At 38.6% G+C, this 12,867-nt stretch overlaps 1 protein-coding gene across 9 annotated transcripts in view; it reads right to left on the bottom strand.

Moving 5' to 3' along the window:
• Positions 1–12,867, bottom strand: part of ADCYAP1R1 (ADCYAP receptor type I) — a 155,973-nt gene that overhangs the window by 7,581 nt on the left and 135,525 nt on the right. For 5 of the 9 annotated variants that reach the window (XM_054059069.1, XM_054059072.1, XM_054059073.1 and 2 more), the window contains 3 exons: positions 11,216–11,299; positions 5,339–5,468; positions 5,088–5,129 (listed from right to left, as the gene is read on the bottom strand). In XM_054059069.1, the coding sequence (XP_053915044.1) occupies positions 5,088–5,129; positions 5,339–5,468; positions 11,216–11,299 (256 nt within the window). The remainder of the gene's footprint in view (positions 1–5,087; positions 5,130–5,338; positions 5,469–11,215; positions 11,300–12,867) is intronic. The other 4 variants (XM_054059076.1, XM_054059077.1, XM_054059078.1 and 1 more) reach the window with 2 other exon arrangements.

The raw sequence follows: 12,867 nt of genomic DNA, 5'->3' as shown, positions 1-12,867 counted from the left end.
GCTAATAGATGAAAAAAATAGTTGTAGGTGGAAAAGGTGGATATCCAGAAATGTCAGCCAGTGAAGTATGAATGAAGCCACTGATTCCATCAAGGCATGATCCAGAACTGAGCTTCTGGGGTAATTGGGATTGAGCTATCAATAATGCTTTAACAGACCTGTGGGTCCTTTAACTGTCACCTAGACTAAGCCCATAAGCAAAGGTGACCTATAAGTTTGTTTGATGAACTCAAGGAGATTGTTATTGTTAACTATGAAAGAATCACTTGGATCAAGGAGTTAAAGATCTTTTGTACTGGAGGCCCACTATTGTATGCTATATGTGAACAAGTATAGACCAGCTACTGCACTAAACTTGGTAGAAATAAATGGTCTCAGCCTCCTTGAAAAGCAAAAAAAAAGATGGTTATTTTAGAAGTCTTGTCCAGTTGAACTGCACAATAGATGTGTATCAGTGGAGAAAAGAATGGATGAGCTGTAGATATTCCTCTTAAGGCAGGCTTGAAGAGGTAGCCTTTTCCCGTTAATTCAGAAAATTATTAACTCATATATTCAGTCTATTAAACAAAGGGAAATTTCAATATACAGAATCAGAGAAAAAAAAACAAAAAAACCCAAACAACCAAATATGGGAAGTAGACTGCTAGCAGCAACAGCAGCAGTTGCCATGTGCTGAGAAGATCGTGAGGCTTGCAATGTACCCACGGAGAGTTTAAGAGTGTTTCTGGGCATCCGGCACCCTTAGACTGTCTGTGGAGGGAACAGGTGGCAGGTGACAAGTCTCACGAGAGGAGTGGACAACAGTTGAGTGGTGCCAGCTGCCCCCATGGCCAAGTCAAACCATGGGAAGGCACATATAACCAGCTCCCGGGGAGCAGCATCAGCACCTAGGAGTGCAAAAAAGGCATGATGCCTGCTGGGAGCAGCATCAGCTACAGGATGTGGCATCTGTAGGTTGCAGCATCAGCAGTTTGTGCAGTAGTTCACACAGGAAGGGTTGCACGCTCTGCCCGCTGGCTTGCTGTCTGCTTTCTTTACTTGCCAATTTAGGCTGCACCTCTGATGGTCACCTGAGCAAACTGCTGGCTGTGCACGCCTGCCAAAGAGGTTGAGGTCTCCAAGGAATTAGAAGATATATTATAGGCAGTGCTTTGAGGTTTTTTAGAAGTGTGGTGAACAGACCAGGAAAGGGCTGTGCTCTGCAGCAGACAGGAATCAGCTACCTAGCCAGACTCGCCTGGAAGAGTGGAAGCAGCCACCCAGACAAAGCTTCCTAACGGGGAAGCTGCTATTCAGGTGGAAGGATGAAAAGATTACAACCCTGCCTCCTGGATGGAGGAGGATGGAAGCTGTATCCGCTTCCACCAGTGAGCTCTGGTGGAGTTGTTCAGGCAGCAGGTGGAGGAGCTGTAGAAGGAAGTAAGCAGGTTATGCTATATTAGAGAGGGTCAACAAGAAATAGAGTATTATTTGAGACTTTGCAAAAAGACATATTAGGGCCCCTTAGTGTTGACTTCCAAGAATTACCAGACAAAGAACAGCAAACAGACAACACCTTGAATAAGGAAGCACTGTGGTCCCTCAGGACCCCTAGGAGAAGGTTATCACTTCGCTCTTCTTCTTATGTACCAGCCATCAACAGATATTAAGCCTTGTCAGCGGACATAAAAAATGAGCAATATTGACAGGGAGAAACTATAACAGCAGCACATGCTAAAAGCTGCAAAAAGAAGCAGTGAGTGCTAGCAGTGGGTGGCTCTCTGCTGAAAGGCACTGAGGCACCCAGCTGCCTGCTTGATTTGTGCTTTGCTGATTGCTGGGAACCAAGATCCAGGATATCACAGAGAGATTGCCACAAATAGTTAAAAGTACAGACTACTATCCCCCTACTTCATTTCCACATGATAAAGCAGTGCCTGGGCAAAATCGAGCAGGACTTCAGAGCCCTGGTGGTGCAAGTAAAAGGGACAGATGTCCAAGTGATCTTCTCCTCTATCTTGCTAAGAAGGCAGGCAGAAGTCAATGCATTAGGCAGATCTATATGTACCTTTGTGGCTGGTGTCATTGTCAGTGTTTTGTATTCTACAATTATAGGAGATAATTCAATGAATACAGCCTATTCAGGAGAGGTGGAATACATCTACCTAAAAGAACCAGGAGAATCCTTACTTGCAGATTTGCTGACTTAATGAATTGTGTTTTAAACTAATTAACTTGGGCAGTTGTATCCAGAGCTGTGACATCTGCATATTCATAAGCAACAAGTTGGATGAGTTCATCTACCAGAGTAGTGAGGAATGGTCCTCCAAACCTCTCTAAAGGCAAGGATCCTAAGTCACATCACCCTCAAGTTTCTGTTTACTGGTGTGTGTAGTCTAGACAGCAAAGAGCAGAAACTGGAGCTCCATTTCCAGAGAGCTATGACATTATAGAAAACACAGAAACTTGGTTTAGAAAACTTGCATGACTGGAAGATCACAATGGATGGCTAAAAACTCTTTTGAGAAGACAGGAAGGGAAGAAGAGATTGAGTTGCACTTATGTGAAACATAAGTTTGAGTGTAGGAAGGTGAATTATGGAGACCATAAAAGTTCTATTTGAATGCCTTTGGATCAAGATTATAGGAATTGTCACTATGGGAAATCTTGTTAGGTACTTGTTAGCAACCTCCAAATCAGAATGACGAGGCTGGTGAAATCTTACTTCAGGTGTTTAGAAATGTCTCAGGACAGTAGAACCTGGTTCTCACAGGTGACTTAAATTACCCAGACATTTGTTTGGAAAACAACATAGTGTTAAACAAGTCCTTTCTCGGGTTCCTAGAGGGATTGCTTCCTGCTACAGGTACTCAACACGCCAACTAGGAACAGCGCATTGCTGTTCACCTGAAAGATGGTTGTAGGGAGGTAGGTGTTGATCTCTTCTCCAAAGTATCAAGACAAGAAAAAAATTACCTCAGGTTGCACTAGAGGAGGTTTAGATTGGATATTAGGAAAAAAATCTTTACCAAAAGGGTTGTCAAGCACTGGAACAGGCTGCCCATGGAAGTGGCTGAGTCATCATCCCTGGAGGCTTTCAAAGACATGAGGATGTGCTGCTTAGGACCACGGTTTAATGGTGGACTTTGCAGTGCTAGGTTAGTGTTTAGACTGGATTATTTTAAAGGTCTTTTCCAATCTAAGTGGCTTTATGATTGCTAGATTTACTGCTTAGAAACTAAGAAGACTTACTTGACAACGTTAACTGATGGTAGCCTTGAATACAGTGATCATAACATAGCGGAGCGTAAGATGTTGCTGAGTACACCGAAGACCTGAAGTAGTAAGACAAGGAACCTAGATTTTAGCCAGTTTTAATATGCTCAGAGCCCAGCAGTAAGGGATTCCATGGGAAGCATCCATGGACCACAAAGAAGCTTGTGAGTGTTGGGAAGAAGGCTCAAGGACAGCCTCCTGAAGCACAAGAACACTCCATCCCCTACAAAAGGAAAGGAATAAGGCAGACCAAGACACCTGCTGTCTTACAAACTGAGTTTTTGCTTAAAAGCAAAAAAACCCAAACATACTGGCTATGAGAAGGGAGCCAAACACCCATCAAGGAGTACAAGGACCTCGCTAGGGCATGCAGAGATGCAGTCAGGAAAGCTAAGGCTCAGCTGGAACTGAAAATGGCCAAAACAGTCAAGAACAAAAGGAAAGGTTTTCTTCTGATACATGAGCAATAAACAGAAGCACATGAAAGGCATGAACCAGTTGCTAAACAACACAAGGAAAGTAGTCACTAATAATGCTGACAAGACAGAGGTTCTCAATAACTACTTTTCCTCTGTCTTTACTGGTGTAGTTGGACTCCAGTTCAAAGGATCAAGTAGCTACAACACCACACGTGTCATCTCACCAGTAACACAGGAAGATCTGGTTAACGGCCTCTTGCAGAAGCTCAAAGCACATTGGATCAGATGGAATTCAGCCCAAGGTATTAAGAGAAGCAGCTGACATTTTTTCAAGGACACTGTCTATAATACTTGAAATGTTACGGAGATCAGGATATCTCTGATGACTGGAAGAGAGTGAATGTCATACCCATCTACAAGAAGGGCCCCAAGGAGGTTCAACTCTATTCTATTCCATTCCATTCCAAAGATGACCCACAGAAACTGCAGGCCCATTATTCTTACTTCAGTTTCTGGGAAAATAATGGAATGAGACCTCCTAAAAACTTTCAGAAACTAAAGGACGCAAGTGACTGGGAAAATTCAGTAAGGATTTACCAACCATTTATGGTTGGACTCGATGATCCAATGGGTCCTTTCCAACCTTGTGATTCTGTGATTCTGTAAAGGCAAATCCCAACAGACTAACATGCTCATCTTCTACAACCAAAAAATATTTTCTGTTTAAATAGGCAACACAGTGGATATTGGATTTCAGTAAAGCATTTGACACTTTTTCCCACAGCCTTCTAGGCAAACTGGTAAGATGTAGATTGTGTGGCTGGTCTAGAAAGCAAGTAGGAAATTGGCTAAAAGGCCATATTCAGAGGGTGCTGAACAATGTTTCTTGCTCTAGCTGGCAACCTGTCACTAATGGGAGCCTCAAGGAACCAATACAGGTCCTCACACTGTTCAACAGCTTCATAAATAATCTGGATGATGGCATTGAAAGCACCCCCACCAAGTTTGCTGATGACACCAATCTGGGTGGTGAGGTGGACGCGTCACAAGGGAGAGTCACATTACAGAGAGGACTGAACAGCTTGGAAGAATGGACTAGCAACAACTGGCGGAAGTTTAACAAAGATAAGTGCGAAGATCTGCACCAAGGATGACATAACTAACGAGCCCAGTACACTTCCTACCTCTGTTAGGAAGCATTAATCTAATCATCATCTCTGGCAAGACCAATGTTTTGGTTTAATAAAGACATCACATATCCTCTTTCTTTTTCTGAGACATTGTGAAATTCAGTATAAGTTATTAGGAAATATGGTAAATGATGAGTTACAGTGAAGGATTAGAACAGCAGCTACTCCTACAAGTACATGGATGGGGATGGTCGTTGGGAATGTTAAAGATTAAAAGTCTTACCTCCCCATTCAAGAAACAGTAGAGAACAGCAACAACAAAACCCTAGGTAAATGGGAGAGAAAAAAAAATTGCAATTCAGATCCTTCAGTGAATGCTAGAAAATAGCTGGAGTTAAAATAAATAAACAAACAATCCTAGTATAGAAAACATTTACATAAATGAATACACACAGTCTGAGAACTGTGCATGCAAAGTAATTATAATGAATAGAGGTTTTTGTTTAACAAAAGCAGAATTCACTGTATAATCACCTGAAAAGATCCCAGTCCCAATTCAAACACTAGTCTCTCCCGCTTACTGACATTTTCAGGAGAAAAAGCAAACACCGTGTAGTGAATTCCAAACAAGGGGATAAGCAGTAGTGTGGAGCGAGCCAGTCTCCTGTTATAATAGAGTGAAAGAACTTTAATGCATCCTTGTAATAAACAACTTGTGCTTTAATTAAAGAAGAAAACACAGAAAATATTTTGTTGCCTGCCTTTTGGGAAATACATACACTGTACAATTATACAAACAAATATAGAAGATTCCCATTTGTGCCTAAACAGCGATTACACACACACTGTAGTTTGGTCCCATTTCTTCACACTGCTACAATAATAGCACATTAGTAATGCTTAATACTCTGTACTGTTATTTTAATTTGCATCATTATAAGCAGGAATCTTTTCCACCATGCCAAATGTGTGGAGGGTAATCTTGCTAATGGATTCAGACTGCTACCATAACACAATAATAAACCTCTCACCCGATTGCTTAATCTCAGTGGAGAGTTTGAAACCACTTTGTGTGTGTGTGTGAGAGAATTTATTTCTACATAGCAAAAAATCCAAACCAGCTATACAAATAAAGATAACCCTCTCCCTGTATGTTCTTGGATATTTCTCAAGGTCTTGATTTTGGACTCTTTTATACAGTTAGACACCTAAGTATAATTTCATTGTGTAATTCCATTTCCGTTACATCAGAATAAAGATGTTTTAGAGGGAAATAAAACTCAGTAGGTATAAACAAAAGGGCTGCAAATGAATGTGTGTGTCTGTAAGCATTTGACTGAGTACAGAAGAAATTCCCCAAAAGCAGGGGTCCAGCCAAGACTTATGCATGATTTAGTCACCGCCGTTTGCTGATGGAGCAGCAAAAAAGACCCAAGAGAAAGAAATGTTGAACTGAAACTAAGGCAAGCACTTTATCATCAACAAAGTGGCCTAAAGTTACCTCCAGGACATTTTCAAAGGGGAAAAAATATGATTGATTTCCTTCAAGAAGGGTAACGAGTTTGATGGAGGATAAAGGAAGCCAAAAAATTTAAAAGATTTTTAGAAAAGCTGCATACTTCTTAAAATGCAAAAATTCACTCTGTTTATACCTACACAGTATATGGCAGACATGTTTGAATTATCTCATACGTACTCAACAATATGCCAAAAATGATGGTTTTGTCTTATTGAAAGTGAAGACGTAAATAATACACCTCCAACGACTCTGCAAACATATGCTGTTATATCCAATACTAAACTGGAAATGAGACATCAGTTCCTTGCTGGTGTCCCTCAGTCATACTTCGTGCAGCAATTATGAGAAACACATTGCAAACCTTGTATTAAGATTGCACTAAAGCCACATGATATGTTAGTCTGATGTATACCAAATCTCAAGTCTTGGTGAAAGATCCCACAAACCAGAGAGCACAGTTCTTGTAAACTATCAAGCTAGACGTTGACCAGAAGCTTGATGAAGGTTGATGAAGAGCATACAGAGTCTCCAACTTTGGTGACCTTTAGAAAAATTAAGTGGCCCAGTATAACAGACTAAAAGACATTTCCGGGTCCCTTGTAGTCCTTTTCCTCTATGGACACGTAATTAGATTAATGAAAAGGAATAGAAACATTGTGGAAAAGACTACAGAATAATAATATCACCATTTAAAAAAAAATAATGTTAAGAACATAATTGTTTTAAACTAGCCATGGAATTAAAAAAAATAAATTAAGGTTGTAAATTGGACAAAGACACATCATCTTTCAAAATCCACTACCCTTTATAACCTCAGTTAATGATAACAACAAAAGGATAAATATTATTTTGATTTAAAAGTCAGAACAGAATTGCCTATTCAAATATTGTATCTCACCAAAATCATAGGAGATTAATTTTGATTTTGGGAAAGATGACGAGAAAGACTTTTTCTATTGTCAGTTTTCTGGCATTAATTATATCTAATTAAGCATATATCAACTTATTTGAGATGCTGTCTTCGATACTGTCATAAAAGTCAAGAAGAAAATATATGAAATGTAAGAAATAACACATTTTGAAGTCTATAGATTATTAAGATCTGTAAAAAAGGAAAAGAAGATGTTAATGATAAGAAAAATGAGAGGAACTAATGACCATGCGGAGTATGAAGAACTGTGTTTTTTTCAAGAGCATTCAGAAGAAACAAGGCTTAAAGCAACACCTATGAAACAGTTGAGTTTATCTGCAATGGTGAAATGAAGATGTAAAAGGATATTGAAAATTCTCAGGAGTGTAACAGCCAAACATATTCATCCTCTTTTCTTTCCACACTCTTTCAGACAAGCATGAAACTCTGGGGACAGATCCAAAAGGTTTGAGGACTATAATCACTCAGTTGGGCTTAAAATGGCTGTTCAGAAAAGAGATGTTCCCCAAAGGGTCTAGCAAAAACCTTGTTTACATTCCAACAGGTAGAGGAATATCTCTTAATTACTTCAGGAAAAATAAATATACATTTAAATTTTCGCTGAGGTCGTTACTCTATTTTGCAGCTGTTACTTTCTTTAAAACCAGTTTAAACATTTATTGCAGATTATTATTGCAGATTTTCTGCAATAGCATGGCTATGGGTGTGGCCTTTCCACAAAGCATTAGTACAAAACTCCATAGATATTGATGATCTCTATTTTTCCTCAGTCCTCTATTGAATTATAGACAGACATCTGTATAGTAAATGGAATACAAAGCAGCAAGGTTGTCTAGCTTTGACTGGTATTTGAAGGAACCATGTCTTTATTTTTCCATTGTATATCCACACTTACTAAGGAGATTGCTGAAGAGTCTATGGATATCAAATAGGACATGACTGGGAATGAATTGAAAATGAGAATGCACAATATATTGCATTGTCTAATAGGATTTCCAGTGATTTGTACTGAATATTCCAATACATCAGGTGAAAAAAAGAAATATATATATTGAGCAACTATGCAATAGGGGACGAGAACCAATGGGTTCTAAATGGACTAAATGGGTTCTAAATGGTCTAAATAGTTTCTTCCAGCATCTGTGAATGGAATGTAACAAAGATATATCTCTAGATTCTGAACCTGCAGACACAACTGTAAGAACTGCTGAGCTAAATATGTTATGATGCCATTTGGAATGAATGAGGGCGGCTGTCAGGAAACACAGATCCTCTGCAGCAGGGGTCCTGAAGCTTCAGAAGCAATCATGTACGGAAATTTATAGTTATTATGATTTTTTTCTGCCTCTAAGAGAGAGGTGAAAATCATAGCTTAGAGCTTACTCTTCTATCAGTTCCAGTTACCTCCACTGCACGGAAGATGTGTCTTGTGCTATTTCTGCTAGGACTGTAGCTGCTTCTGCTGGACTAATTGCAAGGTTGTGTAGCTCAGAAAAGCCACTGTAACTTACATAAGATTTGACAGATGACACTCTGTGCTATTAACCTCATGAAAAATTGAATATAACTTTTCCTCTAGCAAAGAGTTTGTTGCCTTGGTCTTGGAGGTTCTCACCACCCAACTTTTTTTGAGAAAAACATCACAGTCTGTCAAAAGAAGCAAAAGAGTTTTTGAAGAAAGACTATGGAGTATTAAGCTGCTTCTTCAAAGGAAGAAAATTGTTCAGTTCAAATGCTGAGTGTTCAGTGAAATGAATTTGACAAAATATAAACTTTTGCATTGAAGACATGAGGGTTTGTGGTAGCCATGTAGAACAACATTCATCTCTTCAAGGTCTGGACATATTTAATGTAGATATCTATACTGAAATTTTTAACATAACATCTCTAAAGCCAATGCAGTGAAAAAATGTACTTTCAAGGTATAGTTCTTCTGTGCTATAGATGCCTCTTTAAGAGATGAGTCCTGTTATAAACTGCATGGGTATATACTGAATGCATCTATTGATGTGTACTTTGACTAGCTTAAATTTATGAGATATCTGCAATGTTCACATCTATTTTTAGTTAAATTAATTCCACTTCTACATTCCCTTTATTGTCAATGAATTGTAACAGGCATTTATGGGCAAGGGCAAACCATCTGTCCCTAAGGAAGGCCTTACCACATCCTAAGTCTCTCTTTTGACTACAAAGGGAATCTGGACTGAGTTTGTCATAAACGGCTGCACTGTAGGCTTGTAAAGTTTAGGTTAGAGGAATCTCATCTCCTTGGCTGCAACCCAGTGATGAACATATACAAAAAAGTATCATGACAGTTTTTCAAATAGAAGGATAAAGAAGAAACCATAAAGATAGAGTATGTCATTAGCAGTTAAATGTTTAATATAGCTGATGTTTAATGAACGAAAGTATATATTTTGTCACAAAGATGCTAAGTGTATTTACTATGTGACTGTCAGGAACCTCAGTAATCTCCCTGACAGATCCATGTCTTTTCCAAAAGCTTATATTGGATCTGTAGGATCACTTTTAAAGACCAGAGGTAACACCTAAACATAGTGATTGATTACAGTTTTTTAATTTTCCTGTGCATAAACCACATCTTCACACTAAGAACTTCAAAAGAGGTAGAAGCTTACTAAGACTTTCATACTTTAGCACCAAAAAATAAAGTTTAATTATGCTTATTGGAAGTGTACAGAGTTATCCCGGGCTGCTGCTTAGGCTGATCTCTTCTTATCATCAACTAGATAGATTTTGTCAGTCTGCCAACTTTCTGAAACACTGCGCTTGTTTAACGTGAAATTTGTTTCTTTGCAAAGGCCCAACATGTAGTCTAACTGCATCCAGTTGTAGATTAAGTAGAACTTCTTATTTCAAACTATCTCCTCCCAAATGTAGATTTTAGTTTTACCTAACTGTTCTAAGACTTCAAGTTTCTCTCAGTGTATAGACCTGCTGACTGTTCTAGTCTCTAATTCTTCTATCTGCTTTTGCATAATTTCAGTCTGTTGACTGAATCTTCATTAGTCTTAAATACCTTGAGGAGAGGTAAAATCACAGGAAAAATATTTTCATGTTTTAAATGTGTTTTTTCAAGCTAACAAACATAACAAAATATGTAGCTATAAGTTACAGCATGTTTATTCCTTAATGGTGTCGAAGATAGCTACTAGGTATTCTTCAGCAAATTGTTGGACTGTTGAATCTGTGTGGCAGGATATCTCTGAGAGCGTTGATATACACTCATAGGACTGCTGGGAAATTCAGGGGAAAGTTCATCGGGAAACATGCTGCATAACAGATTTCTGATCTTGCATTAAACAAATCCTGTGAGCTTATTGAACAAGTAACAGAGTGAGGAGCAGTGTAAGAAAGTGGTTATTTCACGTGTCTAAATTAAATGGTATTTATTCAGTTTTCTAGATACTTCATTCTCCACAGGTAAATCTTTGACAAAGACTTCTGGCTAGATGCATAATATTTCAATATTGGATTAACTTTAGCCTTTCCTCACCCCTGGTTGTATACAAACACAACTTCACCCAGTTCAACGGACATAAACTGTTTTACACCACCTGATCATCTGATCCACTCAATCCCGCCCTGCTCCTGTTGTTCTAACAAATTTCCAGCTGAAACATTTAATCTCAGTATGACCAGTGCTCACCTCTTTGCTGTATAATAAAGAGCAACTATTAACATTTTCTATATGGACGCTACCCAACCCCATAAATAATATCAGTGATAATTACAATAGTTTTTTTAAGAATAACCTTAAAATCTTTGATTGTGGTGCATCAGCAAAAGCACAGAACAACAACAAAAAAATCTACATGCAACAAGAATTAAATGAATGCTTGCTCTCTGGTTACTACTCCTTTGTTAATTATCCATTCATTTACTTGCAACATGCGTCATACAAACACAGTAACGTCACAGGATTGCGTACACTTACAGGGTAATGGTTGATAGTTCTGACATCTTGCAAGAGTGCTGGTTAGCCCTCTTAGGCTTACAGTAGCATTTCTGAACGCAGCTGCTAAATATGACAAGATTAGCATTTTTTTCAGCATATTCTGAACAGGCCAAGGTAGGTCACTTTCAACACATTCCATGAGACACACCACAAAAACGGAAAGCGGACATAACAGAATGAAATTACAGCACAAACCAGCTGCTTGACTGAAGCAAAAATAAACAAAAAAATTAAAATACACTGGCTGTCGGAGGCAATTGTGATGTGTTGATTCACAAACAAAGCAAAGATTGAACAACCTGGAGGCAGGTGGGCAGCGTTACGCATCCAAAATACACATGACCTTTGTAGTCTGGTACTGTACAGAGGGTAACAGAGCAATATATTAAATGAAAGTTGACTGCACACTAGTGGAGAACAATTAAATCGTAACATAAACTTGTAGGATGGAGATTCATCTGAGATGAATTTGGATCAGGTGTTCCTCGGTTCTATGTGTAACTACACAAGGCAGTGTGGGTCCCTTCTTTTTAGTGAAGAGACACCAATGCACCTTTTCGCCCAGCTTCCTTGATGCATGGTGAGGGGAGTTCTTAATGAGAACTGCACCCTGGCTGGTAATTGGGAGATACTGCTTATCTTTCGTCACACACACTAAGAAAGGTGTGGTCATAAAAGCATTAGGCACATATCACATGGACCAGGACCATGGTTTCTCCATGTTGTATTATAGAAAGTGCTAGTCCGGAGAATGGAATGTTTATAGGTGGCTAGAGAGAGTCTAATTCAAACCAGCTGTCAGGAAGGGTAACCTGAAACAACATGGGAAGGCATTTTGAGGGATCTGAGCGATAGGAATTTTGTATCTGTTGTAGTAGGCTGAAAAACATGAGAATTGAAAATAGTAATCTCTTGTTGACTTTTGAGGAGAGATTTTTTTGTGGTGCTTTCATCACATGGTTCTTTTGATGAGATCCACCTTAGGGAAGGTTGGGTATTTATGGTATAGAAGTCTAAGTAAACTGGACATCCTTGGTCCCTTGAGAATCAACAAAGAGAATAAACAGTCAAGAGAAAAATACATATTCATTGGTCAGGGTATATCTGACCTATTTGAAGTATCCACTTTAGGATGGGATAAACAGCACACCAACCACCACTGACCACCCTGACCAAATCTCTGTGGACTATAAAGAGTAATATGGTTGTTATTTTAAAGCAATTGCCTACAAGGCAAAATCTAACTTTATTCACACAAATCAAAATCCGTGTCTATTACTCTGTTAATATTCCCAGTCTATGATTTATGTTCATCTAGCTGTAGATGGAAGATGCAGTTAATAATCTAAACTGTAGAACAGAATAAATTGACAACAGGTTAAATTTCTCCTTGCTATTAACTCCTTTAAGCCAAATCCATTGACTAGAGGTTTATTTTGTTTTGTTTTGTTTTCTTTTGGGTAATCAAAACTTGACAGTTGTGTTGTTATTAAAGATCCTATCATAAGAGCTATTATAAGAAATATCCTATCATAAGAAATAATACAGTATTGTGGCATGGACACATATCAGCAAATAGAAATAGTAATCATGTTTGAACTCACAAAATTAATTCCAGTTCTTGGATTATA

Source organism: Cuculus canorus, chromosome 2, assembly GCF_017976375.1.
Source record: "Cuculus canorus isolate bCucCan1 chromosome 2, bCucCan1.pri, whole genome shotgun sequence".
NCBI classification, from domain to species: domain Eukaryota; kingdom Metazoa; phylum Chordata; class Aves; order Cuculiformes; family Cuculidae; genus Cuculus; species Cuculus canorus.
Note: the sequence above shows the minus strand (reverse complement) of the source record. Positions and strands in the feature narration are given on the sequence as shown.